This window comes from Micrasema longulum, unplaced genomic scaffold (assembly GCF_059751315.1).
Source record: "Micrasema longulum isolate JH-2025_06_02 unplaced genomic scaffold, ASM5975131v1 h1tg003217l, whole genome shotgun sequence".
In the NCBI taxonomy this organism is placed as follows: domain Eukaryota; kingdom Metazoa; phylum Arthropoda; class Insecta; order Trichoptera; family Brachycentridae; genus Micrasema; species Micrasema longulum.
This window is the reverse complement of record NW_028280304.1, coordinates 1-15510: the sequence shown is the minus strand read 5'-3', so window position 1 is coordinate 15510 and position 15510 is coordinate 1. Positions and strand designations below refer to the sequence as shown.

At 33.9% G+C, this 15510-nt stretch overlaps 1 protein-coding gene and 1 pseudogene across 2 annotated transcripts; one reads left to right on the top strand and one right to left on the bottom strand.

Moving 5' to 3' along the window:
* The first annotated feature begins 499 nt into the window (after window positions 1-499).
* On the top strand, window positions 500-6549 carry LOC148270964 (pyridoxal phosphate homeostasis protein-like). Its single transcript, XM_088241991.1, has 4 exons — window positions 500-738; window positions 3229-3586; window positions 5084-5325; window positions 6419-6549. The coding sequence occupies exons 1-4, from the start codon at window positions 652-654 to the stop codon at window positions 6482-6484; spliced, it is 753 nt and encodes a 250-aa protein (XP_088098117.1). The 5' UTR covers window positions 500-651; the 3' UTR covers window positions 6485-6549.
* Window positions 6550-13042: 6493 nt separating this feature from the next.
* LOC148270963 (protein phosphatase PP2A 55 kDa regulatory subunit pseudogene) lies at window positions 13043-15269 on the bottom strand (annotated as a pseudogene). Its single transcript, XR_015825232.1, has one exon. The product of XR_015825232.1 is annotated as a protein phosphatase PP2A 55 kDa regulatory subunit pseudogene (transcript).
* Between the last annotated feature and the right edge of the window lie 241 nt (window positions 15270-15510).

Here is a 15510-nt window from a genome sequence, read left to right as displayed (position 1 = left end):
AATTGTTTGAAATAATCATTATAAAAGTAAAAACAATTATAATCAACGTACCATATTTTACAAAAAAAAATCATTTATTAAAAACATCATACATTACATACAGAAGTATTGATTACATCCAAAAATGTCGGCAGTGTAATCGCAGTTATTATAGAATTGATAAAAATAATATCATAGAAAACTTTTCCCCTGGAAACAAACGCGGGAAACATCTTAGAATGTCTAAATTTTACACAGAGGATCTACTTTAATAGGTGTTGGTCTGAATGCTTGGCCATAGTGGCAAAGCATTTGCGGCACGGCGCGGGCGCGGTACGCGACGCCTTTTCACCGTGTCAGCGCCCGCCGCAAACGCTCGCCACTTTGGCCAAGCATTTAGACCAACACCTACTAATGTAGATCCTCTGTCTAAAATTTAGACATTCTTAGATGTTTCCCGCGTTTGTTTCCAGGGGAAAAGTTGTCTATGATATTAATTTTTATCAATTCTATAATAACTGCGATTAGTTTATGGTGTAAAGCAAGACAGCTGATAATTTGACATTTGACACAAACTTTTCTGGTGTATTATTGTAGATAAGATTACATTTAGTCATTTAAAGTTTCTAAGTGGAATATACTCGGTAGATTATTTTAATTCACACATTTGACATGACACAGAGAGAAGATACAGACGTTATGGGAAATCTTAGAACTGTTTTGAACCAAATAGAAGCCGCTTGTTTGAAGCGAAGCCAGGTAAAATATTAAATAAAAAATGTTTATTATCAGGCAGTATAGTTTCCAGTTTTAGTTATTCTTTTTAACAAGTCGTTTTAATTTTCGCCTAATTAATGCTTATTTTTAAATGACAATTATGCAATATGCAATATTTTAATATAAAATAATATTTTGTAGCCGCTTTATAAATAATATGTATAATTTAAAAAGATGTTTACTTGCCTGAATTAAAATATATATTAAGAATATCTAAACATGACTCGAGTGCGGTGTGATAGTTTGCATTCGTTGAGAAGAATGCTGGAATGCACAAAACAACCCTGGCTTCAAATCTTTATGTCCATTAATAGTTTTATTAATGGCACATTGAAAGCCCCACCCACTTACCTGAATCTGTTTTAAAGGTCTTGTGTCTTCTTTTCAGATCCGCACATTTAACGTTATTTTTTAAATTTTTAAAAAAATCTTTGTTTTCAAAAGATTCGCGTATTTTTATTTTTTGAATTTATATTTCCCGCTTTCAATGCCTCTATCGCCGTCAGAGCAACCTAAGTATATACAGTCAATTTGTCCGACACCCTCAATCAAATTTTCTCAATTCTAACGACTTACCATTCTTGAGGTCCTGGATTCGATTCCTGGCAAGATTGACGATGTGAAATATTGATTTTAAAGTTTTTTTTAACAGCAATATTTCACTGTTCCTGGACTAGCACCTGAATCATAAGACTGATCACCTTACCTTCATGTAAAAAATAATCCAACTACGCTGCATTTGGTTTACCAGTGCAGTGTCCTATGCACCACCTTAAGTATTATCTTCTTCTTCGCAGTCTCAATCCTAGGGATTAGTTTGCAGCAAAGTCCTGCATCTCGTCCTCCATTGGTCTCTATTTTCTGCAGCCCTCTTTAGCTCGACATATTTATTTATTTATTTATTTATTTATTTACGGACAAAGTCCATTATAAACATTACAATTAAAAGAAATTTTTACAAAGGAATAAAAAAATATAAGGAACAGAAATAAGCAGCAAAGACAGATGATAGATTTTTTAGATTAAGTAAAAAGCATAGGCTAACTATACAGATTCTTTAGCTGATTTGTAAAGAAAGACATCCTTACACCATAATAATCAAGATCTTGATGATCGTTCACCCGCCTGATCATTCTGGGCAAAGGCGACTGTGCACCATAATTGGTCCTGTAGTGACCGAGGAAAAGCATTTCATTATTTCTTAGTCTACGGGTGGGAACGTTAAAAAGAATCTTTTGCAAAATTTCAGGGGCATCAATGAGACAGTTCATAATTTTATACATGCAGATTATATCTGCAATGCATCTGCGTTTTTCAAGACTTGATATGCTTAAAAACCTCTCCATATCAGAATATGAATAGTCTCCTCTTTCCAATCCCATCTTCCATGCAATTTTTCTTATAAAACGATGTTGAACTGATTCAAGGCGCTTGATATGAACAGCATAATGAGGGGACCAGATTACAGATGCATATTCAAGAATATGGGGCGCAGTTTCAATCTTCGCACACTCGCTCCAAATATTCCCACCTGGGCGCCCTCTATAATTTGCCCCCTCAGCCATTCCCTCTATGATGTCGTGCGGGAGACCCTCATGGCCCATAATGTGGCCAATCCATCGGGCTCGCCTCTGAGATGGTTTTGATTAGGTGCCTACCTTCTTCGATTCTGTTGAGAACCTCGTCATTAGTGATGTGGTCTCTCCAGCAAATTCCTAATATTTTTCTGTAGCACTACATCTCGAAGGCCTCTAGTCTTTTTTTATCTTTTTCAGTAAGGCACCATGTCTCACAACCGTACATCAATATTCTGCATGCATATGTCTTGGCAAGTTGCTTGCGGAGTTTTAGATTGATATTATCTGACTTAAAAATCTTTGATTTTTTGTTAAACGCAAGCCTTGCTTGGTGTATGCGGCATTCCACGTCTCTTTTTGTTCTCCCATCCTAAGTATTATCATCATTGCCTTATTCTGTGGAATTTGAATTTAATTTTTATGAAGTAATATCTCTAAATTAATTATTACTCATTGAACCAGATCGACATTTACAAAAGTTTTTTTTTTTTTTAAGTTTCTTTTTGCTAAAAAGTATTATAAATAATGAAAAAACTAAATAAATAAAGTACTGACAAAATATTATGGTTAGCAAAATAAACAAAGCTCTATCTGAAGGATAGCTCTTGTAGCAATCTACAATTAGGTAGTTACTGCTGGACATGTGACTAACAGGCTGCTTGGTGATTCCTGGGAGATGGTAGATGCACATATGTGCAGTTACCGAGGGATGGTGTGTATTGTTCCAATGACTTGGTGTCCATTGTGGTCTGAATTTTTTTGTTTTATGATAGGTACACAACATTCCAATTATATGATGTTTTTAACACAGTTACAGATGTATGGAACAGGTGGTACTGTCTACACATACTGGAATAATCATATTTATTATTTTATGTGAAATATTTCATTACAGATATTGCCAAATATCAAACCCCGCTTAGTTTGTGTTTCAAAGACAAAGCCCAATACTTCTATAATAGAGGCGTACGAAGCTGGACAGCGGCACTTTGGAGAGAACTACGCCAATGAACTGAACGACAAGGCCATTAGTCCGGACATTTTGGAGAGCTGCAAGGATATAAAGTGGCACTTCATCGGCCATTTGCAGACAAACAAGTTAAATAAAGTTATCAGTTGTCCCGGGCTGTTTATGGTAGAGACAGTTCACTCTGTAAAGCTCGCTGATTCGCTGAACAAAAGTTGGCCGAAGCACGCCAAAGAAGATGAAAAATTAAATGTTATGATTCAAGTCAATACAAGTGGAGAGGATGGTACGTTGTGCATTCAATTAAAGTAAATTTATGATTTCATTTAGTCTACTTTGCTGTATAGCGGTCGGTGGATTAACTTACCATGTATGAGGTCCAATTTCCTTTCAGTCGGAATTAAATATACATTTGATTGCGTAGTGCAGAGAAAACATATCCAAAAAAAGTAATAGCTTGTCGGTTCATCTATGTTACATAGGAAACGTTTGAAAAATATCACATTTAAAAATAACAGTATTGTATTATATGCAATCCTGTTGTAAATATGTTAAACTTGAAAATTGACAATTTTAAACAAGTATGTCATCCATCATTTCTCTAAAAAAAATAAATTATTTCTATTTTTTATTTAAAAGACACAATACACAATTTTATTACGGCATAATTATTAATTTTAATGTCCCGACTTGTTAGAAACCTTCCTGTTAAGTCGGGACTCTTTAATGCTAAAATTAATACATTTTTTAAATCTTATGACACATTAATATACAAAATACATATAAAAAATTTATACATATCAAAAAATATAATACATACAAGTTATTTAATGACACAAAGAAGTAGCAAAGTTAAGATCATGTATCTTAAATTTTAATTTATTTCTTTAATAATTTAAATTAGTCAAAATAAAAATAATAATAGTGATACATTTATATGGTACAATACATAATTTAATAATTTAGTAAACAGATTAATAAATAGTTTCAATTAGCAATAGTTCAAATACATATGTATAAGTTATTAAGCATCACTATTAAGTTTATTAAAAAATGAAGCTCTGTAAATGACCAGATTTCCATATCATTTCTTTAAAAAGATCTCTATCTCTGTTATAATATATTATATACATTTTGATACACTCCCTAAGGCATCGGTCGGCAATTGGTTTTGGTGGCAGGCCATATGAATACATCGATTCTTTTTGGGGGCCACGCGACCGTCGACGTCACTCGTGTACATGCGAGCCAAACACAGCTGAATAAAAACCAATGTACCTAATATGCAATTAAAGAATTGCTGTGATGAATGAATACAATGTATAACGAAATTTTAATATAAAACTTGCTGACTACAACACTCATTTACCCTGAACATTCTGATTTATGAAAAAATAAATGAAATCCTTGATTAAAAGCCAGGCTGCGTGTACTACTTAACTGTGGTCCATTCATGAACTGAACAGGAACCCCAAGAGCCAGAAGGGAGCATTTGCGGACCGGATCTGGCCCGCAGACCGCCAATTGCTGATCGTTTCCCTAGGGAGTTAAATCGGGTAGTTGTCTACAACATTGGGACGTGCTTATAATATTATTAAGAATATTTTCACTTATGTAATATTATAAAGCTTTATTATTTAGTACCTATTGTATAAACCAATGTGATTATGTGTAATGCCTCACCAAGTCATTAAGTCTATCTTTATGGACAATTTTTACCTTGTTTAACCCATGTTCATATTATTTTCTGTTTGAAATATGATTAAAATTTAATTGATTTCAGTAAAAAATGGTGTAGAGCCTTCCAAAGTAGCTGAACTAGCAACACACATAAAGGAAAAATGTCCCAATCTCCTTCTGAAAGGTCTCATGACCATCGGACAATATGGATATGACTGTAGTCTAGGGCCAAATCCTGACTTTATATGCCTAGCTAAGTGTAGAGAAACAGTTTGCTCAGAGATGGGGCTAGACCTCGCAGATTTGGAGTTGTCCATGGGAATGTCAAGTGACTTCGAACATGCTGTAAGGAAAATTATTGAAGTTTCTCGGTGGAATTAATTTTATTTTTCAGGGCATTTCTATTTTAATGCATTTTGCGGCCTTTTAATTTTAAAGCGTCAGTTTAAATACAGGTAGTCATTGACTTAAAACATATGCAACTTACAACCACAATCCGTGATCATTGTCTGATCGAGAAGTATAGCGATAGTAAGCATTTTTTAAACCCTAAAAAGTGTCTACAAAAAGAAAACTGTAAATTTCAAGATGCAAAACAACTTACCATGAACCAATCATAGAACCGCAAAATTCTCGACATAAACACAACTCAAATAAATAAAAACTTACAATACTTTCGGTTTAAGGGACTTATGAGTATTATGCTATTGAAATCTAGAACCTCCATAATTCTGCCCATTAAGAAAACAAGTAACGATAAAACGTTTAAAAGGGCTATAAAAAAAAGAAAATGGAGGCAGGTAAAAATTCATTGGATTGTGTCATTCAGTCGAACCAATTTTGAATTATTTTTTCTATTAGAATCACTTTTGTAATCATATCATATTATTCTTGTTGGTTGTAGATATATTGTGACAGGTCCCCGTAAATTAGTTCTCGCCCTCCAAACCCAAGTCTTTAGAGAGTTGTTGACTACTGAGTGCATGAGTGTTCTCATAATGCTAAACCCCCTTCTCCAGGCCCAGATCTCTTAAGTATCGAGCTATTAGGTAGAGGGCGAGGGCTCTAACATCCTCAGGTTTAACCATAGGTCCCCCAAGGATGCGACTTCTTCTGTGATATAAAGCATCACATTCAAGAATCTGTATAAGTGTTTTATCATCTACAATGCAGAACCTACATCTAGAAGTTGCAGAAATTTGCGTTCTAGCAAGGTGTTAATTCAATCTGCAGTGCCCTGTAAAGGCTCTAGTGCCAAGTTTCAGCCAAGCCTCATTAGGTCAAAAGCAAATCTTTGCAAGTACCCCTTTAGTTCTTTCTACGTCTACCTATGTATATACCTATTTAAAGAAAGTAATGAGGATTTTAGTTTTTCTCAAAAAACCCTATTTATTCTTTTGTCCCCTTCAAAGTAATCAAATATTGATTTATTTTTCAGATTGAATTAGGCGCTACAAACGTAAGAGTGGGCTCAACAATATTCGGACCCCGCTTAAAAAAGTAAAAGATTGCTAGAGAATACTTACATTTATAATAATTTACAAAAAATAAACACTAATTATGAAATTGTATTAAAATGTTTTTCATTTAGTTTTACAAACTAGTAACATCTGTCATAAGTCATTTCATTTATTAGGTCTTAGCTTATATCATCATAATTTATATTATAAATCTGCAAAAGAAGCTTTAAAAAACTTACATAATGGATCCAAAATTAATATAAAATATTGAGTCTTAATCCAAGCTCACACCTGTGGGTTCCTACAGTTCTGGAAAGACCATCGATGACAATCTTGCAGATTTGTTCGGCGGAACTAAGGAATGCGGGATTGGCAAGAGTGCCAGCTACTGATAGTCTCCTGGAGCCGTCTGATGATGTCCACATGCTCCATTTAGGAGCGAAGGTAGGAAAAGAAGAAATGGATGCAAAAAAGATTTCGAAACACGCATTTCAATAAAATTTCACATTTTATTATTTGATTCGTGAAAATAAATTTCACCATGTACCTACATATTTTTATTTGAGTAAAATAAAGCAGGTAAGTTTTTATTTTTGGCTTTCGTTATTAGTCTGGATAAGTCAATCAAAATAACTCAAATCAGTTCTTGATGTAAATAAATTGATAAAAAATTTAGTGAAAAACACCTTTTAAATAAATATTTCTCACAATTGAAAATCTAATCGCGACCTTGACTGATTTTGCAATAAACTGTTACAATGAAGTGACTTTAATTATCAGGAGAACATAATGTATGAAAGCAGTGTACTAAACTCAACCTTGACAAATTTTTCAAGCAAGGACATGTCTGACTATTCGGTCACTGTTATCAGGAGCACATGAATACAAATGTCTGTAGGTATTAGTTACGTTGTTTGTTTTTATCAGATTGCACAGTAATGTAACGTTGGGAATGGGATTAATGTCAAGTACATTATTATGATTTCCTGGTATTTCAATTGTATGAATTTCTTAATGAACAAAAGTTTTATTGTTTATTTATGTGCACATTATCAATAGCTAAAAACATTTATATTAAAATCGATATGGTAATGTTTTTTTTTTTAAAAACATTTTTATTAAAATCGAAATGGTTGTTTTTTTTTTTTTTAGTTCTTTATTACATGGGACAAAAGTGTTCCAAAATTTTGGTTTGGTTTTAGTTTAACAATAAATGTGTAATGGACAGTTTCGGTTTGCGCTTGCAATTCTCGACCTGAGTACCTGCTGCAAACTGTAGCTAACTTCGTTGTTGACAATCATAGAATGGTTTTTGTCCGTATTCCGTATGGGTGACTATTAGCCAGTGACATATTATTACTCTAAGGATTAAACATAAATATATCATCGATATAAATATTATAATGTTTATAGAAATCGATGTTGATTTTTTGAACATCGATATACTGATGTATCGATATTTTGGTAGGCGATGATGTATTTGTATTTACATGTTTTTTTTCAATATTTCAGAGTGCAATGTATTCTTTTTGCTCATATTTTAAAACATTCTTTTAAGATGGTAAAATGTTGGCCAACTCATCCTGTTGTTTATTACCTATCATCAAGATGTGTACCGTAATTTTTTGCATTTCCTATAATAGAAACACAAAAACCCCAAAAATGAAATGCCTGAATATGATATATATCTTTGGAACCAAAGACATTAAATTCAATAGACACGTTACTAGCGCGTAATAGAGATGTCATATATACTAGTTTTTTTCAAGAAATTTTAGGTGACATTTTCTGTAGGTCATTTTCATTTATTGATTTTACACCACACTATTATAAAAGTGGCCAATTACAGTGGTAAATTGTAACAGAAAACTTGGATTTGAGAAAAATCATATTTGATGAGGAAATTTAGTGGGTTTTCAATTTTGTTTATTTATTAATAGACTATCAAACTACGCAAAAAAATAATTAAGTATCGTATTATCAGCACTATGATTTTTTAAAGTTTTGTAATTTTGAAACTACTCCCCTAGTGACATCACAAGTTCTAGTCGGTGAGTTCTGCTGATTGGTGACAGAAATCTATCACAAAACTGTATCATTGGTTTATTAGAAAGAACTTGTGACATAGTTCAAAGTAGTTTGTTTTTATCAAAATCATTTTTTCATACATCTTCGAGAAACTTCTTCGTACAATAAATGCTCTAATTTTTACTGTGCGTAAAACTTTTTTATGTCCAATTTTCTGTAGCACTGAACTTCCTCTTTACCATATAGTCTCTATAATCCAAACAATTAAAAACCGAGTCTGTTCAGTTAGTACAAATTTTAGTATTACTGGAATCTTTAAAAAATAAAACAAACTTTCTGCATATTGTTCATCAATATGATTTATTTTTGAGAATAGTTAATATGATGCTATTTTCTTGACTAACATTTTCAAAAGGAGCTTCTGATATTACATTTTTACCACCTGAATAAAATTTTGATTCATTGGACTGCATGAGTGAAGTATAGTTTGGAGAAAGAAACATACAGTAATTTGTCATCAATCATCAAATCAGTGCAATTTGAGTGGCCAGAAGCATTATTGAGTAACAATAAAGCTTTTGGAGGCAATTTTAATTCTTTCATTCCCTCTCCCTTCACCTGATGCTATGGTTCGGTAAATAGTGTAGGTGTAGAAAGAAATTTCCTTAAAGCAATATACCCACCCTTATATGTATATAAAATGAAAATGTTTATGAAGTATTTATTGTGTATGCAGTTAATTGTTAGAATTTCATATTCAAATTTGGTAAGGTATCCAAAATAAAATATTTTCATTGGATTAAATTCTACTTTTATTTATTTGAATATACAAGGGTGTATAATGTGATGTTTCAACTATTTTTTCAAAATAAACCTTTGTAAATTAAATCTGGATTTTTTTGGTGCAAGTTTTTACAGGTTTAAAAAATCTTTTCTTGAGGTAGTAATTTTAATTTTTTTGTCCTAGCTTTAATTTGATTTAGTTGTATTTTATTTTATTAGTGCCTGTATTTATTATAAGAAATTGTATTTACCATCGTTAGAATGGACTGCATAAGTCCGTGAAATAAATAAATGAAATCAATATTACCATCTAATTATGTATTATTATATTAATTTTAAAGCTGCACCCCTACAAATATTTTTAAATAATGGAAGGCTTTCCCAATATACCCCTAATGCACCATGTACCTAAAAAAATGCACTCAGTATACCCTAATTGATTTTTAATTACTTTACTTATCTTGGGTTATTTAGAAATCCTCAATACTTGTTAAATAAAGAATAGTTAAGAAGGAGCGTAGAATCATATTTGAAACATCGGACTGTGTCCAAAAATACCCCCCCTTTGCCCCGCTTTCACCGCGCGCATTCGTGATGTCTCCGCGTAATGTTGCACGATGGGAAAAAATATAATCAAAACACAAATGTAAGGTAAAAAAAGCAATATTTTAATTTCTCTAAAATTGTATTGTGCACGCGGAAACATTGATTGACACAACAGAGTAAATAAGTAAAGGGTCATTAAATAAGAGTACTTTAATTAATGAACTTTGAACTTAAAAAATGAAAATAATTTAATTTTACATAAAACTGATATTTTTATATCATGTTAAATAATATTTGAGGTTTTAAAGATAATGACAGTCAAATGTCCACCACGGCGCTGTTTACAGTTAGTTTGACAATGTCATAACAAGATCGAAACGTGTCACATTTTACTCTTGTATATTAAAAAAAATAAAAGTAGAATTTAATCCTACAAAATTAATTTATTTCGGATACCTTACCAAATTGTGCATAAATAAGTAGTTAGTTCAGGTTACAGATACTCCTTACTGTATTTTGATCTCACCGGAAAACGTCTCTGAACCTCTATGCCCTGGGCAAGTGTCATAGCCATCAAAGTGGTTGCCAAAAATATTAGAAATTGAATACATACCACAACCTTTTATAAAGTAGACATCCATAAGTCTTCAGCGGGGTGCATATATCATCAGGCTTCTGGCACATGTTGGTAACTACATTTCACTAGTTGTGAGATATCGCACTTTTAAAGTTAAAAGCTCATCCTAAACCAACTATTCAAATAAAACTCCCAAGTTGAATATGATAAAATATAATTTTTTGTATTTATAAAATATGAAATATTTTTATTTACTTTTTAAACAAAGATTTTTTGATGCCATTTATGAAGACATCTCATTTTTCGGAAATTTGTACTTACCAAAGTTAGCGTGGTTTTCTGGGACTAGTGTGCCAGAAACCCGACGATCTGATAAATTAAAGGTTATCAAAGCATCATTGAAAAATATCCAATTTAACATCGACATTTTGATCAAACCATTGAAGTATTAAAACGATGTATGTTTTTTGTGTTTGTCTTCTAAGATAATGTTAATAATAATTGATAATTAATGATATTGTTTTTCATTATATGTATATTTTAATTTTTAAGAGAAAATAAATATTTGTATTCTAACCCAAATATTTCAATTTTGGGGGCCATTTTCAATGAGTTGTAAATAACTCGCTATTAGAACATGGGAACCAAGCTGGCATAGAGTGGGGTTCGAACCTCAGATCTCTGATCCGTGAGTCTGCGACACCAGCCATGGGACCACAACCCGATTAACTATTGTGAAAACAATGAAATTGTTGGTTTTGGATAATTTTGAATGTTTTTTTTTAGATTGCAACACAATTTGGACCCTTCAGGGTTCATTTTTCAGTTCATTTTATCTTTGTGATGGCTCCCACTCAAATTTCAGGTTTTGTTTTATTTATCAAATCTTCTGTTGTCAAATAAAAGTCTCTTGTAATTATGATTGTATTTTAATGACTCGTTTGAAGTTTTGTAATAATTGTAAAATCAATTTTCAATATAAACTTTTGATTGAAATATGCACTTTCAAATTACAAGGAAAAAAATATTAGGATTTAACAAATAATACTGAATACAAAAATGAAATAGATCTTTAAAAATTACATGTACATAATGGAAAACTCAAATTCTGGGATTTCACTGCATCTTTTACATATAAAACTTTTATTTTCTCTATAAATATATATGGTTCTTGGAGTTATGCGGGTAATTTATACTATCTAAGCTCAACAGTAAATAAGTCACTTTTATATCTCCATCCAATGAGGAAGTTTAGTTTTTGTAATAAAATTTTTAATATTCAACTAAGACTTTAATTTTTAAAATCCCCATTGAAATTTGCTATCTGTGATGTCATTATTTCTCCTCGATGGGGATATGTTCATTTAAAAAAGTAAAACAGTTGAAATGTGAACTGATCAGAAACTTAACTAAACGTTCAATTTTACAAATAGGAACATAAATTAAAGGTTTATCTGCCACCTTTATGAGAACTAACTTCGTTCTGTTCAACGATACATAACTGTAATTCGATTCTGGATTTTCTTACACCCTTTACGTATATAGTTGGGGTCTACGTTCAATGCGCACGGAAGGAATGCGATAGTGTGTTGTGACGCAGTTAAGTTGAGTTTAGATTAAAATTATCTGGTCGATTTTCACGAATATATTAAATTCTTCGATATTGAGATGCTAATTTTAGTCGAAACTCAACCGAGCAGCGTCAAAACACATCACCGCATTCCTTCCGTGCGCCTTGAACGAACGTAGACCCTATCTATACTTACTACTCGGAATGTGCGGAAGGCTCTGGGCCCCGATACAATGGGAAGTTATCTTAAATTTTCTTTTGAAATATTTTTATGTATATAATATATTTTATGTCTCCGCATCTAATGTAACATCACAAGTTCTCGTCGGAGAGTTTTGCTGATTGTAAGTTGGCTTCCCGGAAACCCATCACAACACTATCATTGGTTTATTCGGACGAACTTGTGACATGGCCCAAAGTAGTTAATTTTTTTCATACTTTTGAGAAACTTCGTAATACAATTAAATGCTCTAACTTTTACCGCATGTAAGAAAAAGATTTTTGTATCCAATTTCCCATAGCACTGAACATGTCCAAAAATAGATTTTATATAAATATTCAATATCTCATAAAGAAAATACCATTTTCCTTTATAAACGATTGAAGATAATTAACTTTTGTTCTGTTATGTGCCTAGGATATCTAAAAAACCGTGTTGTATGTGTAAAAGGATACATGTATTGTGATAATGACTTAATTCTTGATATCCCTATTAGATTTTCATATAAGGAAATGTATCCACCATTATTAATTATTTTAGGAATTATTACAGAACACAAGTCCGGTGTTATCACATCCGAGAAAAAATTAAACTTCCCCATTGTCCGGTGGATAAAGCAGGCAAATCGGTGAATATCATTGGGTCTCGCTGGTAACACAAACCTGAGAAAAACTCGCCATATACTATGGTTAGATGGATACATGCAAAGTAACGTACCAGGTGTATTAAAAAATACTATATTTATCAAGAATCGATCGGACCTACAGTCGATATAATATTTAGGATATCGGGGAAATAAGTGATTTTAATTTTGAAAAGAAAATGCTAAGAAATTTTTTCGTCAATCCAATATTTATCGACACAATAAAACAAAAGTCTTTTAAAAAATATCTTTTAATTCGTCAAAATGAATTTCCAATAAAATAATTATGTACTTAGATTACATTACTCTTAAAGTATCGCTAGGCATTCAGTATCTTTATTTGTACATTATTTTACACCTTAAAAAAGTTTCCAAATGAGATAGCTAGCAAATGGCTGAACTAGACAACAAACACAACGCCCCGGGTGACTGCCGGGTTCTGTGATGAAGATTTTTGTACAATATTAAATGTGTGGGATTAATATTTATGTGCCGACATAATTGGTTTACGCACCTAGAGTACTATTCCGGCGAGATTTATTCTTTATAATACAAAATTGTATAAAATTTAATGCAAAATTGCGAAACCGTGTATTTACATTTGCTGTTTTCATATTATACATTTTAGAACTAAACGGTCAAAACGAAAGACAGACGCATTACGCTCTCCTAATTTATTCGAGTCAATGAATGGATCGATCTAGAATGAATACAGAATTCAACGAAATTATACACATATTGAAATATCAACAGTTAATGAAATAGCCAATAAGCTAACTTCCAATTGAGCCAAACTTAGTTAAGTACCACATTATTGTTAGGCTTAGCTCAGCTAACCAACACAGCTAGAGACATTCACAGCTCAAATGGACAATTCTTAAAACATGACTCCTCCCGCCTCGTAACACAAATTGCAATATGCCACCAGCTTGGCTTTGTGATTCAATAAAAAATACAACAAAAAAATATTTCGGTAATTTAATGTAATCCTAAATTATCCACTGCAGAAACACACCGTAATCACGTGTATTCCGAAAGCATTCGCGGAAATATTTAGCTATTGCGGAACATTACATCGGAGATTTGTTTTGTGGAATTTTCTAGCAGGACTAAACATACTTCGGATGCGATGTTCCTCGTACTACGGATGAAGCGACCCCCGCACAATCGACGATACGAATTTAGCGAATTAAATAAAATCAACGGATACCGAGAGTAGGAAATAAAATGGCGGAAAGGTCGCCCGTGCACATAGAAGGGTCGTGACGAGATCTTCATCGGTAGCAGAAGCGTCGCAACAACAACTGGTTTGGAAATGTAAAACAGAAATAATTAGTAAATCACCGAATACGCCGCATTGTTATATCACTATTCAAACAATTCAGTGTCCGTCTTCGCGTAAGATTCCTCACAAATGATTTCCGCATCCTTACTTCGCAACATAATCGTAAGCCGGTAAGATGCACTCGATCGCGCTCGATCTCTCGGGATCTCGAGACGAGAACGATGACGCGAGCGTTCCAGCGACGCGTCACACCGCCACGTTCGTTGTAATCGAAAACCTACTTAACAACACTAAAAATACGATAATTAACTATAAATAGAAATCACGAGTGAAAGAGATATCCCGACGCGTCGCTAGAACTTGTCTTGGAAGAGGAAGAGGTTGTTGGTGGCGGCGACGGCGATGATGTTCTCGGTGGGGTGCCAGGCGGTGTGGAGGATCTTCTTGTTGTAGTCGAGGCAGTCGATGCTGATCTCGTCCTTCTTGCGCTTGGACGCGGCGCTGACCTTGCGCGGACGCAGCAGCGTGCGCGGCTTGGCGACGTCGCGCGACGCTTCCAGAGTCACCTCGCGCTTGCTGGCGCGGTCGAACACGCGGAAGAAGTTGTTGTAGGAGCCGGTCATGACGGCCGAGTCGGAGCCGTTCCAGCAGCACTCGAACTTGTCGAAGATGCAGTCGTTCTCATACAGGGAGCACAGGTTGGCGCGGAGGTATTCGTGCACGGGATAGGTCTCCACCGGCCGGGCCTCCATGTGGAGGTCCCACAGCTTGAGGGAGAGGTAGTCTCTGGTGAGCATGTAGCGGCCGGAGCTGCTGAGGCGGACGTCGCTGATGGAGGAGATAATCTCGGAGAAGAAGGAACGCGAGGCGGGGTCCTCGCTCTCCTCGAACAGCTTGGCGTGGCGGTCGCACAGCGCCGACGCCCGCATGTCGCACAGTCTTATGGTACCTGCAATGTCACAAAGCATACATACTATATTCCTTATACTTGGTACTCCTTCACACGCGATCCAGATTGGAGTACAGTCGAGTGACTTGGGAGAGATCACATGTGGAGTACCACAGGGTTCCATTTCCGGGCCACAATTGTTCTTAATCTATGAACTGGGGTATAAAGGGTAAACTGAAACTGTATGCAGATGACACAATTATTTATTATCACAATCGTAATTTTGAAGACTTTAAAACTGATATGCAACAAGATGTACATCATCTTGAAAATCGGCTGAGTATTAATTAACAAGCTCAGTCTCAATATTGCTCTTGGAAATGTTTATCTTGAAAAGACTGGTGCAACAAAATATCTGGGAATCTACATGCACCAATTTAATGGCTTTAAATCAAAATCGCTTTGATCACTGGTATAATGTATAAGTTTAGGGGAGTTCTTCCGACTCCACTAAGCCGTGCAATGTACA

Bases quoted from the DNA above. Each gene is read 5' to 3' on its own strand.
- LOC148270964 (XM_088241991.1), top strand. From the start codon at position 652: ATGACACAGAGAGAAGATACAGACGTTATGGGAAATCTTAGAACTGTT. The intron at 3,587-5,083 runs GTACGTTGTGCA...AATTGATTTCAG, and splicing joins CAATACAAGTGGAGAGGATG to TAAAAAATGGTGTAGAGCCT. The intron at 5,326-6,418 runs GTAAGGAAAATT...TTTATTTTTCAG, and splicing joins CAAGTGACTTCGAACATGCT to ATTGAATTAGGCGCTACAAA.